The following is a 16,475-nucleotide window of genomic DNA, read 5'->3' on the forward strand; positions in this document are numbered from 1 at the left end:
GAAGGTTATAAAATTATAGCTATAAAACATTTCGACATTGTAATAGTTTTGATTTTAATAGTTATCATGTTTTACTATCGAGTGCCTCAAAAACAAGGGTTAATTAGATGTAATTACTTAATATAGATTAAAATGTTACATATATGGTTAATCTACATACAAATATACAAGTAATCTTTTAAATTTTGGTTTCTTTATTCACATACGGTATGAAGACCTAATAATCATTTAAGAAACTTTAAAAAAGAACGTACAATCTTCATTTTATGTTCACTGATCGTTCTCATTTCTCTTCACTTTCAAAGCTGCTATCAGATCTGCAATCATACAAATGTACATCGTATAATTTATTTTTGAAAAATATATAGAACTATTTTTAAAAATAAAAATGTTTTTTTGTTTTGTTTCCCTTATTATCTAGGTAACTCCCCGTACCTTAATAATAGAGCCACATTTTCGGTGGGTAGTAATCACGGATCCATCTTTTATAGGACACCCAGAATTCATAAGAAGCATTTGTCAAAGTTTCACGATTAATTCTTGAACGGGTAAGCCAATTTCGTTTTGTAGGATTTTTCCCCTCTCCCATGCTTGTGTGTGAAATCAGGCAACTCATTCCGTACAATATTCGAAAAACATGATTTTCTTAGACTGTCGGGTCAAAACAGCTATGGAGATTTTGATTCTTGCTCAAAATGTTCTTAGTAAAATCCCTTGAATTTTCATATATTATATATATCCTCGAGAATAAAAAGAAAAAAAAAAGGTATGAAAACAAATTATTTGCACCTAACTCAAAACCTTTACATCGGAAAAAATATAGATTACACCAACAGAAAAAAAATCCATTGAAATCGAGTCCCTATTGGCAACATCTTGTTGAATTTTGTACCAATGTTTAGAAACTAATGATAGTAATCATATATGAATATACCTCAGTTTTTCAAAGAAAACAATTCAATTTTGTCTTATGAATTCGAAATCAAATCAATACTATTTCCTGGAGTATTCCGAAATCTTCCGAATCCTTGCTGGAAGGATTATTAAGTTGTGAAACAAGACATAATATAAAATTAAAATGATGTAATCACCATCAGACTAATATTGGTGAAGATACAGCAAGGAATTATTGTAGGTCTCAGCAGGTAAGGAGAGTCGTGCACAAGATATTTTATACACATATCTGTAACCTACAACCATTAATGGATAAAGGGTTCGTTGCCTTGTAAGGAAGTACAGTTTCTTGAACAAAGGTTGTGCAATGAGATAATTTGTTCATGATCACGTCCAAACGCCAGATTTTTTCCAATAAATTTTACAGATTTGTCATTACACATTTCATGTATTTTTTTTGTTGTATTTTTTGTCGAAAATGTTAATCTGGATCGAAATTGTTTCTTTGTTATTTTGGTTACATTCAAATGAACTGCCGTTACTACTGTAAAAAATAATTCCTTGTTGATATAAAAGAATTTTTACAGTGAAAAATAAACAGAAACATTGTTATTGAATTAATAAATTTTTACTAAATAGGTATGTATTATAAATTTATTACATAAATTATTATTCATATCTTTTTATATCGTTTTCTTATCACATATATTATGATTATTCTATATGTTATGAAACATGAACATGTATTGAGTTTTTGTATTCTTCAATGAGTACGATTAAATTATGTAATTGAATTTAATTTCAGGAAATCGTAAGGTAGGCTCTTCTTTGTTTCGATTTGAATTTTTAATAAGACTGTTACTTATTAATATTTGGCAAACGATTATTTACATAGAACTGTGAATAAAACGATTATAACTACAAGTGAAATATTCATTTATTACGAAAGGAAATTCTGAAAAAAAAAATACAAAAGAGGACTTAATAATAAACAAGAAGAAAAAATAAATTAATTAGTACAAAGGAATAAGTTTTTGAACATATGATTTTGAAAAATTCTAGATATTTTGAGCTCTTCACCAATCAAACTCAAATTTTGCCTATATATTTTTTTCAGTGCTGAATAGAAATTATTTCGATATTTTTATTTTTTAAATCTGATTTTATCATTAAAAAATTGTCTGACTGTAAAAACTTACTAAGAGGTTTAAAAAATAAGGCCACCACCCCTAGGATTGAATTTATGAAAATTCTGTGTAGTCCGGAAGCAGCTGCTGCAATCATGGAACCATACGAACACCTGGATCTTGCATCTTTCTCAACGATCACCACACTATAATGAACAACAATACTCTTCTAAATATATCTTTATTTAATATCAGGAAAAATACTTTGCATCTTTAAATGGATAATAACTAGTACGAGTGAATGAAGTATGTAAAAGCAATATCTATATATACATACATATGTTTCGTTAATCGAAATTAATTCTACACATAATTAGTTTTTTTTTTGTTAGAAATGATGTAAGGCATTGTTGCATGTTTTGCGTTTACATTATGTGCTCAACATTTTCTAGTTTATTTTACTTTTTGTGTTGGTTCTTCTGGAATAAAATCTTTTCTTTTTGATGTATTTCCTGTTTATTTTCTGTATTTCATCATCTGGGAAAGCAATCTGCAGTAATGAATGTGTAGTTAATAGTTCCCACAGTTTTCACTTTTCATAAAATAGTAAGATTCGTTGCGTTGAACTTTAGATTTGACGCACTTAACTATTAACTGTTTTTATTTTCACTTGCCTATGCTTAAAGGGAAAGTATTGCGATCGGAAAAAATTTCGAATTGGAGTTTTTCACGTGTTGCAAAATGCATCTTTTGAGGTTCCCTGATTCCAAGTAACCAAATAACAAAATGATATTTGTGGTGGTCTGTGTGCGTACGCTTGTGGGGCTGTGTCTGAGTCTGTGGACAACCTAGTTCAATATTGAAAAATTCGAAATGAAACTGAAATTACATATTTAGAGCTGGCGTATGTCGTGAATGTTTGTTTTGTTTCGTTGCTATTGGTGTTCCGCCCTTTATTAAAACTTATAGGAGATAAAATGAAATTTTGATTAATTTATAATTAACTACCTTATCTACTAGCTTTCTATCCTTAATTGGGCCATATTATAAGTATCAATTTTATAAATTAGTCACTAATATATATACCTTAGGCTGGACAGTGTTGTCTCAATTGATTGATGTTCGATCATGGAACTATCTTCTGCTAAGCTGTTTGAATTAATTTGTTCCTGGCTGGTGTTAACGTACAAGGAGTCACTTTCGTTGTTTACATTTGCGGTGAAAGTAATGTCGTCCAGGTGGATGCTCTGCCAGATGGGGTTATCCCATGAAGGCCAGCCGTTGTCGCCTACGTCTCCGACTTGTTCCGGGATTATACTGTCAGAGTGGTTAAAAAACATGTCTCCAAAATGGAAGGGGCTGTAGAAACGTGCTTCTTCACATCCCCCACTCATCGGCATAAGCATCGTTACGGCAAAGGTTTGGTAAGTTTGGTCAAGTCCTTCATCGATTTCATCTTGGCTGTCATTCCAGATCTGGTATTCATTTGATTTCATTTCCGTTTCCTCTACTTTAGTTTCTTCTTCTTTTGTTATATTTTCTTTAGAGTTAGGCTCAATTATTACCTCAGTTTTTGTGACGGTTTCCGATGTTATGTTTTTTTCAGTGAGTACTTCCTCAGAGGTTATGCTCGTTAACATTAAGGATTTATCTTTTACCTTTTGAACGCTCCCCGACTCGATGCGAGACAGACTTCCGTTGTTTTTAAGGGCGATATACTCTTTCAGAATACTGATCGCTTCACGGATATCTTTTCTACTTCTCTCTCTTGGCACATCTTCTATTTCATCATTGCCAGAAACCTTACTTATCACTGATACCTTTAATCCTGGACTTCCGAAACCTCTGGATATTTTGACTTCAGTTGAGACTTTATTTTCTTCTTTCTTTTTACTTTGAAGTGCTGCTTCTTGTTTCACTGTTACTATCGTGTCATTTTGTTTATTTTCATATGAAGAATACGAATTATCGTCCCTAACGTTTAGGGCATTAGTAGTTGGTTGCATCGTAGGAGAAATATCGCTCATTCTCAATTTGGTACTTTGATTTCTTTCTCTCGCTTTAATTCTTAATGTTTTTCTATCATCTGACAGCAATACAGAATGTTTTAGGCGGTTGGATCCTGTAACAGCTTGTACAGCCTCATTGATCATTTTTTTCATTTCATATTTCATGTCATTTCTGCTGATATGTTTTTGCAAAATATTTGAAGATCGCACAAAATTGTCGTCATTTTTCATTGTTTCAGTGCTTCCAATAATGACTCTTGTACTACTCCGTCTATCATTTAAGCTGTAATCTCTTATACAAGAATTATGCATCTGCGGTAAGTGATATCGTTTATATACTTTTGGTGTTCTTCCTTTGTGTGAATGATTGTTGTAATTATTATGAGGGGTTGCGAGGTGACGATTTTTTGTATTTCTGCTACTGAACAGATTTGAAGAACTTTTGGAGTCTGAATTACTTTTTGATTTTTCCATGAATTTTTTTCTTATTTCTCGTACTTTTCTTATCCTTTTAGTGATATCTGGAGTATGCTTGAAGAGGTCTTCACAACGTACAGTTTCAGATTTCACTGCTGATCGAAATTTAGGCCTATCGGCGAGAGAGGTCCTCTTAGGTTCTTTTTTCTGGTGCAAAAAAGACTTCCTCTTTTGATATCTCTGGGACTGTCCTAATTTCGATTCGCTGTATGAACAATCATCAGATATTTCCTTTTCTTTATCTTCGAAAATTTTTTTTACATTCCTCAGCTTCATTTTTGATGATATCTGCTTCTCTATCAGTGATAGTTTTGACCTTTCTGTCAGGTAGGGAGATGATGGGATCCGTACATCATAGATGCCCATCTCGTGAGCTTTGTTCAAAAGAGCTTTTATTTTGTTTGAGATATCCTTTCTTTGCCTTTCATGTTGCTGGCATGCATTGCTGATGGGGCTGTAATGCATACAAGTGCCATATTCTTCATCTTCTAATATCTCTGGGGGCTCATTGAGGTTGAAAATGTGAAGTATTTCATTAGTCAACGAAATGGTAGATTCAATTGGGTCATCATCGACGCTCTTGAGCATTTCTTCGAATTCCATCCCGATACTTTCTATAATATATTTCAGTGTATTATAGAGTTCCAATGTCCCAATTTCTCCTTCTGTCATGAGTGAAACTTCAATCTCCCTAACTTTATCTAAGTCCTTCTGGGTCATTTTTTCCCAAATTTTGAGGGCCACGCCAGATGCTTTCCCAGGGTGCTGGAGAGGGCATTTCAATCTGGTGGCTGGTATTTTTTCTGGTGGTTCTTTTGAAGTACCCCAAAATGCTAGAGACATATCCATTGAGCGGGTAATGGCTTCAGCTTCGTCTGCATTGAGTTCTGAGCTTCCGATCCTAAAACAAAATTGATAAAGATTGTAATTGTAAATATTTATCTTTTTTGTTTATATATCAATAGTTGGTGTCCATATATTTGTTTTCTGTTTGTTTGAAACAATCCTGTTTAATGTATTATTGTAAAAATGTTAAAATACGAAAATTGGTAATGATATTATGATGAGGCTCTGCTGAAGTTAAAATTAAGACCTCACAAAGAAGCTATTTGAAAATATGAAAATTACTGAAAAATCGGAAATGAATTTTAAACTAAATAGGTTTTAAAATGAATATAAATACTAGGAAACATATATGGTGTTCTGCCCCTTAACATAAAATTTTATTTCCGTAGTAAAGAAGGAAAAATAATGTAAAATAAGTATTTAAAAAAATAATAAACTTAGAAATTAAGTTCAAAATCCACCATTTAACTTATTATTTCTTTTAAAAACTAAAAAAGCTGATATTATAAAACTATCGATTTGGTTCATTCTTTTTCAAAAATTATTTCATATTTCAGCTTTTATGGGAATTTAATCAACTAAGCCTCATTAATCTATAAGATTTATTAATACAATTAAATTTTTTCAGTTTTTCTTTCTATCACTAATTTTTGGTATAACCATACTTTTTCTTTTCCATTCCTCCATTATTTATCAATGCTATCACTATAAATTGGCATTTTTTAAGATACAATCAGATATATTAAGGTTGTTAAATACTTGTCAACATAATATTACACAGTGTATATTGCTAGTCTTTTCTCAGAATGATGGTGACTACATTTATTATTTTTGTGAACTAGAAATGTATTCAAGTAGAATACAACATCCTGTAATTCAATATCAGATAGGAAAATTTTCCAAGTGAAAGATTAAGAGAACTATGTTGTGCGAAATCGTCAAAATCACGAAATATGGAAGATCCAAAGAAGTGTGGCGATGTCAACTCTTTCTTTACATCCTGTCTTACCTTTCACAGGCGAAAGGTATCTTATTATATATTCTTTATCGGTTTTTTTCACAATCCATCTTTACAAAATAATGGTAGCTCAAACCAATTATTAATAATAATAGTTCAGTTTTAATGAAAAAAAAAGTTAATTGTAGACCAGTCTACATAGATTTTTTTTTTATAATCGAACATTATTTATTGATGTATATTACAATCTTTATTTATTGATGTATATTACACCATTGTGGGATACAGTTAATAGTGATGAATGATCACATTCTTACTAAAATAAGAATGAAAAAAAAAGTACATAAAAATAAATAAATATCTCTTAAAATATATACAAACAGAAGGATAAAGAAAATGAACATAATCAAACTATATGCATGAAAAAATAAATAACTAAAATAATAGTAATAGACGAGACAGAAGAATTGGTGACGGCAGCGCATGCGCGGGAAGTATCGGGCAGAGAGGGAGAGAAAAATCATATGTTCTGTCGTCGGTTGTTTTTTTAATGAATGGACATTGATGTAAAGCTAGTGTATTTTTTGGTTTCTCTGTGATCTGAATTAAGTTTAAAAACTGTGTATTGAGAAGTGATCTTTCTCTCTCTCTGCCACGACCAGCTGAGTGCAATTACGTACGTTTTATTGTTCACCTTTGGACATAGATAACAATTGTATGTATTTTAATTGAAGGTTAGATTATAAGTTAGTAATAAGTACATAGATATAATTAGAATAAGTTAGAATAGGGCCTTTGTTAGTTAAGATTGTTCTTTTAATTTTACAATTAGGTTAAGTAAATCTGTATTTGAATAAACATTAAAAACACATGTTTCTTTTTGTGGATATATGAGTTAAAAAAATATTAATTAACCTTGGAATTTGAATACATTACATAATGATAAAAGTAAAAGAAATCTCTAGTCACATACACACTCCTATATACAATATATACACAATTGACCTGAGCATCCCGAAGCCCACTCTATCCCCCAGGCAGAGCAGAGCTCATAAGATCCCAGCGCATCCCTCTCGCCGCATCACTGTACATAAAAATTAAATTGGATATTTTACGCAATCTCAATACTTTTCCTTTCTATATATTCTACATAGAGGTATGTTAAAGTAAAAATATAAGACCAGTAACTAGACCAGTTTGACCGACTATGCTTTTAAATAACTTTTCTAAGCTGTTGCACATTACTCTGTAGCTGAATTTTATTTCATTCAATGTGTCGTTATGTCAGTTGGTTTATTAATGAGTTAAAATTAGTTTAGAACTAGATAAATGAAAATAGAATGAAAAATTAACATACAAGGTATATAGTTTGAAATTAGTAGTATTAGTAAGTAGTAGTAATAGTATTAGTTTTGAAATATAAATAGCAGTACCTACTTGATGCAAATAATATCTATAAGGTGATTATTTGCAAGGAAGTTTTGTGAATTTTTATTAACCTTAAGGTTCACCAGGTCTCAGGAATATCGTTTCTTTTTTTCTAAACATTGTGGGATCAAAATCGTTTATAACCTGTTAGAAGGAGGACGGTATGATTTATGCCTCCAGATGGAGTTAAAATTATCCATCATAGTCAAAATATACTACTGTTAGGGAGAGAGTGGGTGAGGAGGGATCATTTTTCAAATCTGTGATGATGGTTTTGGAAGGTGTTAGATAGAATTTTATTTTTTTGGCTTTAAATCATTTTAGTATTTTTTTCGGCCTGATTTACAGCATTGTTACTGAAATGATATGACATTAGATTTCATAGAGTAAAGAGTCACTACTATACAAAAAATTTGGGATGATGGGAAAAATTTATACATTACAAAAGTATAACCTTTATAATGTATCAATTTTTCCCAAAAAATTTATACATTATAAAGGTTATACCTTTATAATGTATAGATCCATAAAGAAAGTCAAGTTCTCTTCTATTTAATCGTAAATTACTATTAAATAGAAGAGAACTTGACTTTCTTTATGGATCTATACATTATAAAGGTTATACTAATCTCCGGGAAACTAAGATTTGTATAACTTAGATTTGTACAATAGTTTAATAAAACTCCAATAACTTAGTGACCTCTTCCTTGTCAATAGTTTTGTTAACCAGGTTCCCTGAAACTGAGATAGCTGCCAAACTCCACATTTCCTATCGCTGATGATAGAAATAATGGGTCCAATTAAATTTAAAATTGATTCAGTAGTCACTTTGTACAGTATAAATAATTGCTGACAAAATTCTTCATTCGACCACTGTAGAAATAATTTGGGTGAGGACGGGATTCTATTTTTTTTTTTTTTCATTATTGCCTGAGCAAATAATTTTTTAAAGTCTTCGTCATCTGTCAAATCGTTTATCTCGATCAAATACATATTATTTAATTTTGAAAGAAATGGAATAATACGGTACACCTTAGATAACAGATCCATCTGGAGCTATAGAAGGTTCCGGCTATCATTTGCCGGTAAAGTATACTGCAAGATTTGAAGGTTAACTTTTCTGGGGTAAAATTTAGTTTCTGGAGTAATTTTAAATTTGAAAAATATGAACATCATGATATAATCTATATCATGTTTTTTCACATACTATTTAGCTACCAGGAATATCTTTTCCCTCCACTTACTGTCACCTTTTGAAGGTGTAAACTATGGAATCAAGCTAAGCCTACAGCGGTAATCTCATGGCAGCACAAGTCCTAGTTTTCAAGATGGTAGTGACAGTTATAGCAACGTGTGTTCTGGACTTAGGGTAATATAAACGTATTTGTAGCTGCTACACTCACACAACTCGATATTGTGTGTCTACAACTCTAATGAATGTTTGAAATTCATGGTATACTTACGTTCCTCTAGTGCCGGTTTGTGTGCTTGAGGTCAGCTCATTTTCCGTCTCCATGACTTCTTGTCTTGTCTCAGGCCTTGAGGGGCACCACCAACCACAACCTTTTACCTCTAAGTCCAAAAATATTAGGTACGGTTACCTTCGAAACATATGTTGATGACAAGTCTGCTAGACATGTGGTGTAAAATCAAGTTTAAATTTAGAATGGAACGAACCTATTTAAATTTTTTTTTTAGAAAGATGGAGGGAATAGTAAAGTTTTCCTTTGAAATTTAGAAATCATTGAGTTTATAATAATTTTAAATATTATTCTAACATATCACATGTGATGTCGTAAATAATTGTGTTACATATAATGTTTATTTTATTTTTATATCTTTTATACAGAAAGATTTGCTTAAAAATTGTTAATAACCAATATCTTAGTGTTATTAAGTGCTTAGTCAAAACGTTTGGTTTGACCTAAGTGTTTTAAACTGAATTTACGATTCACAGTAGTTTATTCTAGTCAAATCTCATTCAAAGAAATTTATTTGTTTTATAAACAATTCGCTATTAATTATTTTTTAAAAATGTTATTAGGTAAAATATGAATTCCTATATTTTAGTAAACAAGAAGAAATAATTAAAATAAACTTTGGACATGAAAGAAAGCAAACAAAGTATCATATGTTGTTAAAAATGTGTAGTATTGAAATTTTTGTATCAATAATGTGAACATTATAGTTTAAAATATCAACGCGTGTTTAATAAAGTAGTAAAACTATTGTAACGGTTATGACAATTATACATGTAGCTATTGCATTTGTTTGTTCATTTCAGCTACTTAACTGAAATAATTAGTAAAATAAAATATTTTCTGATGCTTTTCCTGGACATCAAATCTCAATTCACAGGTTCTATATATAAAAGAGGTAACAAAGGCCAAAGAGAGCATCAAAAAGTTTTTTAAATATAAAATAAAGAACTATATTACATACCAAAATTTAATTAATTTTAATTATTGTAATTGTGAGCGCTCACAAGTCACCTATAAGACATGATATATTAAAAATATGATGATGAAAAACATAATGAAAATTAAAAATTTTCGTTTCACGCCTTTTTTTCAATAGATTCCTTGCAGCAGTGCTTATTCACCATTTTTTAAAATAACAGCCGAAGCACAATATCTTATTAAATATGAAATGAAATAGCCTTTTATTTATGCAATAAATTAAAATCATACAAATTACAATATAAATATATATGTATAAATTCACACGATTTTCCGTGAATTTTTTTTTTTCATGAATAGTTTCAATGTTGTGGTGAAAAAATCGTATCACAAAACCGGGCTCTTCTTTTTTTCTATCTTTCTTTTGATATGATTTTTAACGAAACTCATTTGGCTAAAAGTTGTGGATTTTTTTTTTTTAATATCAACTTAGAATGTTCAATAATAACTTTTTTTTAAAAAAAAAGTTCAATGACCTTTTCGTACTATTATGAAATGAATTAGTTCTAAATATTACTGATATTTTATTATATTGTATCAGAATCGTTGTAATAAAGTTGAGATAGAAATTTAAAGTCAAGCAGTCAGAATTGCTGATTTTAATTTTTAATTTTTAGAAATTGGAAAAAGCTAGTTTAGAAATAATTATTTCAAGAAAGTATGTGGAGTCCGGTGTGGGTTGTGCATTAAGAATGCGCATTGATATATGTTGGACATCAATCGGGTAGGACTTTATGTGAAAAGGCTGCTTTCCAATCCCTACCGTACATATAGCACCTGTCACTTTGAAGTGCTAACCATACTTCGCTCCTTACCAGCTTAGAAACGGCTAGAAATATAATATATTGGTTTAATAGGAAGGGACCATATTTTATTATCGAATATCTTACGCCTGTGTGTATGCTTGTTATATATTATGGAAACTGATTTTAATAAAAACCACAAATTAGTAAATTTATAGAACTTCTCTAAAATTTTCAACCGAGATCATTTTCTGGTCCCTGTTTGTCTAATTGCATACACGTTTTGTTATTATTTTGGAACATTGGAATTAGTATAGTACACAAATTAATTGGTGTTGGGTTTCTATTTTACTAAATTTTATTTAAATTGTCAAATGTTTCTTTTAATATAAGAAGATGGTCTGGGTTGGGGTAAAAAAAAGAACAAATAGTTTATAACTATTTTAATGTCCCTTTTGATTTTAAGACGTTTCGACCCACTTTGCAGGGCTTCATCATGGCTAAAAAGATACAAAAAAAACTAAGAATATTATTACAATAAGGTAATTTAAGCTAGGATAAATATAATTTAAAAATAAAGTGATAAGAAATTACATATAAATAAAATGAAGGCACAAAATAGTATTAATATAAAATAAACTTGAATAAACAAGGATAAGAATAAAAAAATAAGTAACAATAGTAAGAATAAAAATTTTGAAAAATACGTAAAATATACAGTTAAAAAGTACAGGAGACGTACATAAAACCAAAATAACACGGAAAAAAAGAAAAAAAAAGAAGAAGAAAGTAGAGATTAAATAAATATCTTGAAAGAATAAATGTAAATAAAAATAATAATAATCATATTAAATGATAATAAATGAGCAAAGAACAAATCAGGATCACCTACCTGTTCAAAGCGAAAGGTTGAACAGAAGGTGACAATAAATCAGAAGCGTGGAGGAGTGGAGGGGAGGTGGCCAGCCATTTAATGGTTATATTTCTATTTCAAATACGTCGCGTATACAGTAAGTAGTCTTAAAGATATGACGAAAAATGAAAAATAATAAGAGAAAGATACAGAAATATGATAATAATAATAATTTTCTAATTTAGGAATAACTAAGTAAAATTAGAATGATACATATCGTTACTAATAATAAGAGTATAACCTGAAAAAAATATAGTTAGGTAGTTAATACAATTTAGGATATAGTAACAATGATTGTAAAAGAAGTAACTAATAATAAGTAAAAGTAAATAAAGAATATAAAAAAAATACAAATAAATAAATAAAAAAATAAAAATAAATAAGAAAAATAATTAGACAATGATACCAACTGTAGTTTTTATATATAGTGAAAAAAATGTATCTACACTGGTAGTAGTAATAGTAAAGATGACAGAAGTAACATGAACAATATAAAGTGAAATAAGGTAATTTAAAAATCTGATGTGAAAGTTTACAAAATAAAATAAATATATATATATATATATAAAAGTACAAGGTGAGATGTAAAAAAAAAGTTTCTTTTAATAGTTTTTTTTTCTGTTACTGAATGTTGGAAGTCTCTTATCAATTTTTACTTATTCATCATTCTGTAACATAAAAGTGTAGTGTTATTTTTTTTTCTTGATTTGAAAAACTATTTATTATTTGATTAATTTCGTTATCAGTTCTTAATTTTATAAAAAAATTCGGTTCCTGGGCATGAAAAAAGTTACGTCCAATTCATATTTTCAACAGAAACTTAATTCTACTCAAGAGTAGAAATTTTATTCAGGAAAGAGCTGCTGAAACAACTAACTTATTTAAAAAAACAACACTCGACTCAGTTATAACTGGGACTTGAAGTGACGCCCGAATGGTTTTCATACTTTCCTTCTCTTCAACGTTTCCAACAATGAATTCCCGAGCATTTATACAATGGATTTCCAACTCTATTGTTAAAGATGGCTTACTTAATTATCCAAATAGGTTCTGTGGTTTGTAAGTTGATGCTTCCTAGAAAATACTGTTTCTGACATTGTCATTGTATGTACCTTACAAAGGAGTGTGTGTTAAAGTATTTTCATTGGCTTCATCTGTAGGTACCTTTCCTAAACCTATGGTTTTATATATAGAAAATTCACAATAAGATTGTATTATCTTGCGACTGTATAAAGAGGTAAATTAATATAGAGCAGTGATTACTGTCTAAGCTTGTAAAATATAAATTTATGATGAATAAAATTATTTAAATTTACGGTTGTCGTTGTATAAAATAATAACGATGTTTCTAAATGTATATACTCATAATTAGTTTTACATTTTCTTAAAAGCAATACTCATGGATACTAACCTTTATGTTTTAAGGCATCCGTCATTACAATTAAGAGCCAAAAAAGAGAAAAAAGACTGTTCTCCCCCCCAATTTTTGATTACTTTAATGAAAACTAATGTATAATTACTGGTCAATATTGATAAGTCTCCTAAGTGTAGATAGGGGGAATAAAAATGGCGGCTGTTTCAAAATGTTAAAAAATATTATTTTTTCATTCGGAGCTCTATATCTTTATAATTACCAAACACACTGGAAAACCTGAGAAAACATCATTTAAAGTGGAGTAAATTTTTTAAAACTTGAGCCCTAATAGATATATTTACGTTTAATAGTTCGTAAAATATAGCTTTTTAAATTGCAACATTTCTTTAAAAAAATGCACTGAAAAATCAGCAGTTGGTGAATTTATTTCGAGAAATGTATATCTCAAAAACTATTCGATGTAGAGATGCCTATTAGCACTAACACTAAAGCTAGTGTTATGTAATATTATAGTTTATAGTACTATAATGTTTATTATCATAGGAGTAGTTGTTTTCATGATATTTGACAAACTAAATTCACAAAATGTTGATTTATACTTGTTCGGACTAAAATTTCGAGTTATGAAAAAATATATCTCAGGAACCATAAGATGTATAGATGTCTGCTAACACTCAAATTACAGTTAGTTAAATGTACTATTATGTAGTCCCTGACGTTTATCTTCTTAGGTGTCGTAGTTATTATGATATTTTCAAATTTGTATCCGATTGGCTAGAAATAAAAATTTTGTGAATTTATTTTGTTTATGTTTGCGCTTGGTAAACGCTGGTCTATCTCAGACTGTTGATCATTTACTTAGGTTATTGTTTAGCCGAGGTATCTGATACTGTCTACTTTCGGGAACGATTTGCGCTCCACGCAGACCATATCATTAGGGTGGATTATTGAGCTTAGAATCGTATACTTTGTTTAATCTTCATTTACTTGCTAACCGATTTCCTCTGTTTCTCTTAGTATTTCTTTTTTCTGATCCCTCTAAATCAGAAATAGGCAAAAATGAGTAAATGTATTATGTGAGGAAGAAACATAATTCAAATTGAGTACTAGTTTTTCCTACTATGGGTACTTGAAGGTCTTAATGAACAAATGGGGGTGAGAAGAAAGGACGTAAGGAAGGGTAATGTTTATAGGTTTCTGGGACTCTTCCTACCCTGCCATCTAGCAGGAAGGGTTAATTTTTTTTTCTGAACCCTCTAAAACAGAAATAAAAAATGAATTAGTAAGTGCATTACTGTGAGAAAAAGAAAAGTAATTCGTGTTGTGTCTTACCTTGTACTACCTTTGGTATTTTAAGGTTACCTGTTATGTTTAATATCATATATGAGCTATCCATTCTAAAAAGGAGCTATTTTAAGTCCGGAGGTGAGGGGCCTCCTCGTGGTTGATGGGGTGAGTCTTTCTATGTCATCTTGGTTGCTTCCTAGGACCGTAATGTCCTCTTACGCTCGAATTTTATGTTTCATTCCAACGTGCATTCCACTATTTTTGTATAATGTTCTTCTAATCACTTTTTTTAGGACTAAATGTACTATTAATAAACTAAATAAAAAAATAGACGGATTGGTTTGTGTAAAAAAAATATAAAAACTATTAAGTTTGAATATCGAATAAGGTTTTTGTTTTTAGAAAAAGATTTCTACCGATTGACTTATCCACATTTTTTCCACACTAATGACCTAATGCTAGTCTTTTTCATTATTACACAAAAAAATTATATCATTTGACTAGTCTATTTCCCATATCTATGCCTCAATTTTCAGTCTCATAAGATGCTGTTTTTAATTATTAAATTTTTTAGTTTATTAATTTTTTGAAAATTCAGGATCTAATTTCCGATTTTGAAGATTATTTCTATATTAGGAATCTAGAGATTACTTTAGGAAAGAAAATCATGAGATTACATAACTTCAATATTGGAGTCTTCTGAACCTTACCTAAATCTGAGTGCCAGCTACATTGAAGCTCTTATAAAGTAAACAGTCTATATGTCTTACCTAAACATATTCTCTGCTATTTGTGGACCTCAGAGAAATCTCCATCCCTACCTGTCGATCTTGGTACATCGGGCATAAACTTGAGTGGGTCGTCATTCGTGGATAAAGAAATGAAAACGAATAAAAATGATGAAAGCTTTTTTGGCCAGAAATCAAATCTCGATTTCTAAATTTAGATGCTGGCTATATTTTTTTTCATCGAAATAAACCTTTTACAGTCATGTTTATCATAGTCATTTTGGATATGTTTTTATTACTACTTCATTAAAATTTAAGGAATTAAAATAAGTGTGTGTATCATTTTAATAAAATAGCGGCTTCAACTAGTGTGTTGTTTGACACCTTATCTGTATTTTGGAGTGCCATTTACTATGGCAACTTCAACTTCATAATTTAGATTGAAAAAATGGTTTTGTTGTTGTTTATACAATCATTTACTTGTGTATTGTATAATTCATAAATAATATATAATTATCTATCGAATGAAGTTATTCTATATTAATTATACTCTAATAATGACATTTTTTTAAAAAATGATTTTACTTAATTATTTAAAATATCTTTATTTTGTCGGACACGACTCTGCGCTTGTAACACTGCTCAATTCTGACCAGTATTCTTCAGGGCATGTAATAGGAAGTACCTACCTATAGGTCCCTAGCACAGGTTAAAAAGTTGACGGGCTGGAAAAAGGCCGGCCGGCCTTTTCGGGGGTTTTCTCTCCTTTCCCGGCCTTTCCGGCCGGTTTTCTGCTGGGAGTGGAATTAGGTAGACCATTTCGCATAAGGGCGGAATTCTACAGACGGTATGATCTAATTCCTTTTAAACTCAGTAGTAGTATCCTAGTTTCGCCATTAAGAGGATATGTTTTTTATTTTTTTTTTTAACGTTACTGAAATGCCAGCCAGTGTTTTTAATATCTAACTTTCGCAGGCTACATCTACAATGCTGTACTCAGATCCACATACTTTCTGATCCATGAAAATTATCCATAATCAAAATGATTCCCAAACCCCAAAAGCCGCCTGAATACCCATCCTCCTACCGTCCTATCGCTTTGTTACCTATCATGGGCAAAAACATTGAGAAACTCATCTTAAGACGCCTGTACCCTGTCCTTGATTCCAACCACATAATCCCAGATCACCAGTTTGGTTTCCGAACATCCCACTCCACTATCCAGCAATGC

The 16,475-nt window shown here is 30.3% G+C and overlaps 2 protein-coding genes across 4 annotated transcripts in view; one reads left to right on the forward strand and one right to left on the reverse strand.

Annotated features, from left to right (window-relative positions):
- The window catches only part of LOC106678192 (atrial natriuretic peptide receptor 1), a 1,188,520-nt gene that overhangs the window by 105,809 nt on the left and 1,066,236 nt on the right, over positions 1-16,475 (forward strand). The window lies entirely within an intron of this gene.
- Positions 175-9,496, reverse strand: LOC106678193 (putative autophagy-related protein 11). 3 transcript variants are annotated; one of them, XM_014416580.2, is made up of 4 exons: positions 9,203-9,496; positions 3,108-5,408; positions 2,094-2,227; positions 175-317 (listed from the first exon to the last, which is right to left on the reverse strand). In XM_014416580.2, the coding sequence occupies exons 1-4, from the start codon at positions 9,253-9,255 to the stop codon at positions 271-273; spliced, it is 2,535 nt and encodes an 844-aa protein (XP_014272066.1). In that variant the 5' UTR covers positions 9,256-9,496; the 3' UTR covers positions 175-270. The 3 variants fall into 3 exon arrangements, with proteins under 3 accessions (XP_014272066.1, XP_066905075.1, XP_014272067.1); XM_067048974.1 differs by lacking the exon at positions 9,203-9,496 and adding an exon at positions 7,317-7,339; XM_014416581.2 differs by lacking the exon at positions 2,094-2,227.

The sequence above is a fragment of the Halyomorpha halys genome, unplaced genomic scaffold (assembly GCF_000696795.3).
Source record: "Halyomorpha halys isolate HHAL.00 unplaced genomic scaffold, Hhal_1.1 Scaffold128.1, whole genome shotgun sequence".
Classification (NCBI taxonomy): Eukaryota; Metazoa; Arthropoda; class Insecta; order Hemiptera; family Pentatomidae; genus Halyomorpha; species Halyomorpha halys.

Excerpts from the sequence above, each read along its gene's own strand:
- LOC106678193 (XM_014416580.2), bottom strand. The coding sequence starts at position 9,255 with ATGGAGACGGAAAATGAGCTGACCTCAAGCACACAAACCGGCACTAGA. Across the intron at positions 5,409-9,202 it reads CAAACCGGCACTAGAGGAAC|GATCGGAAGCTCAGAACTCA; the intron begins GTAAGTATACCA and ends ATTTTGTTTTAG. Across the intron at positions 318-2,093 it reads CTTATTTTTTAAACCTCTTA|ATCTGATAGCAGCTTTGAAA; the intron begins GTAAGTTTTTAC and ends GTATGATTGCAG.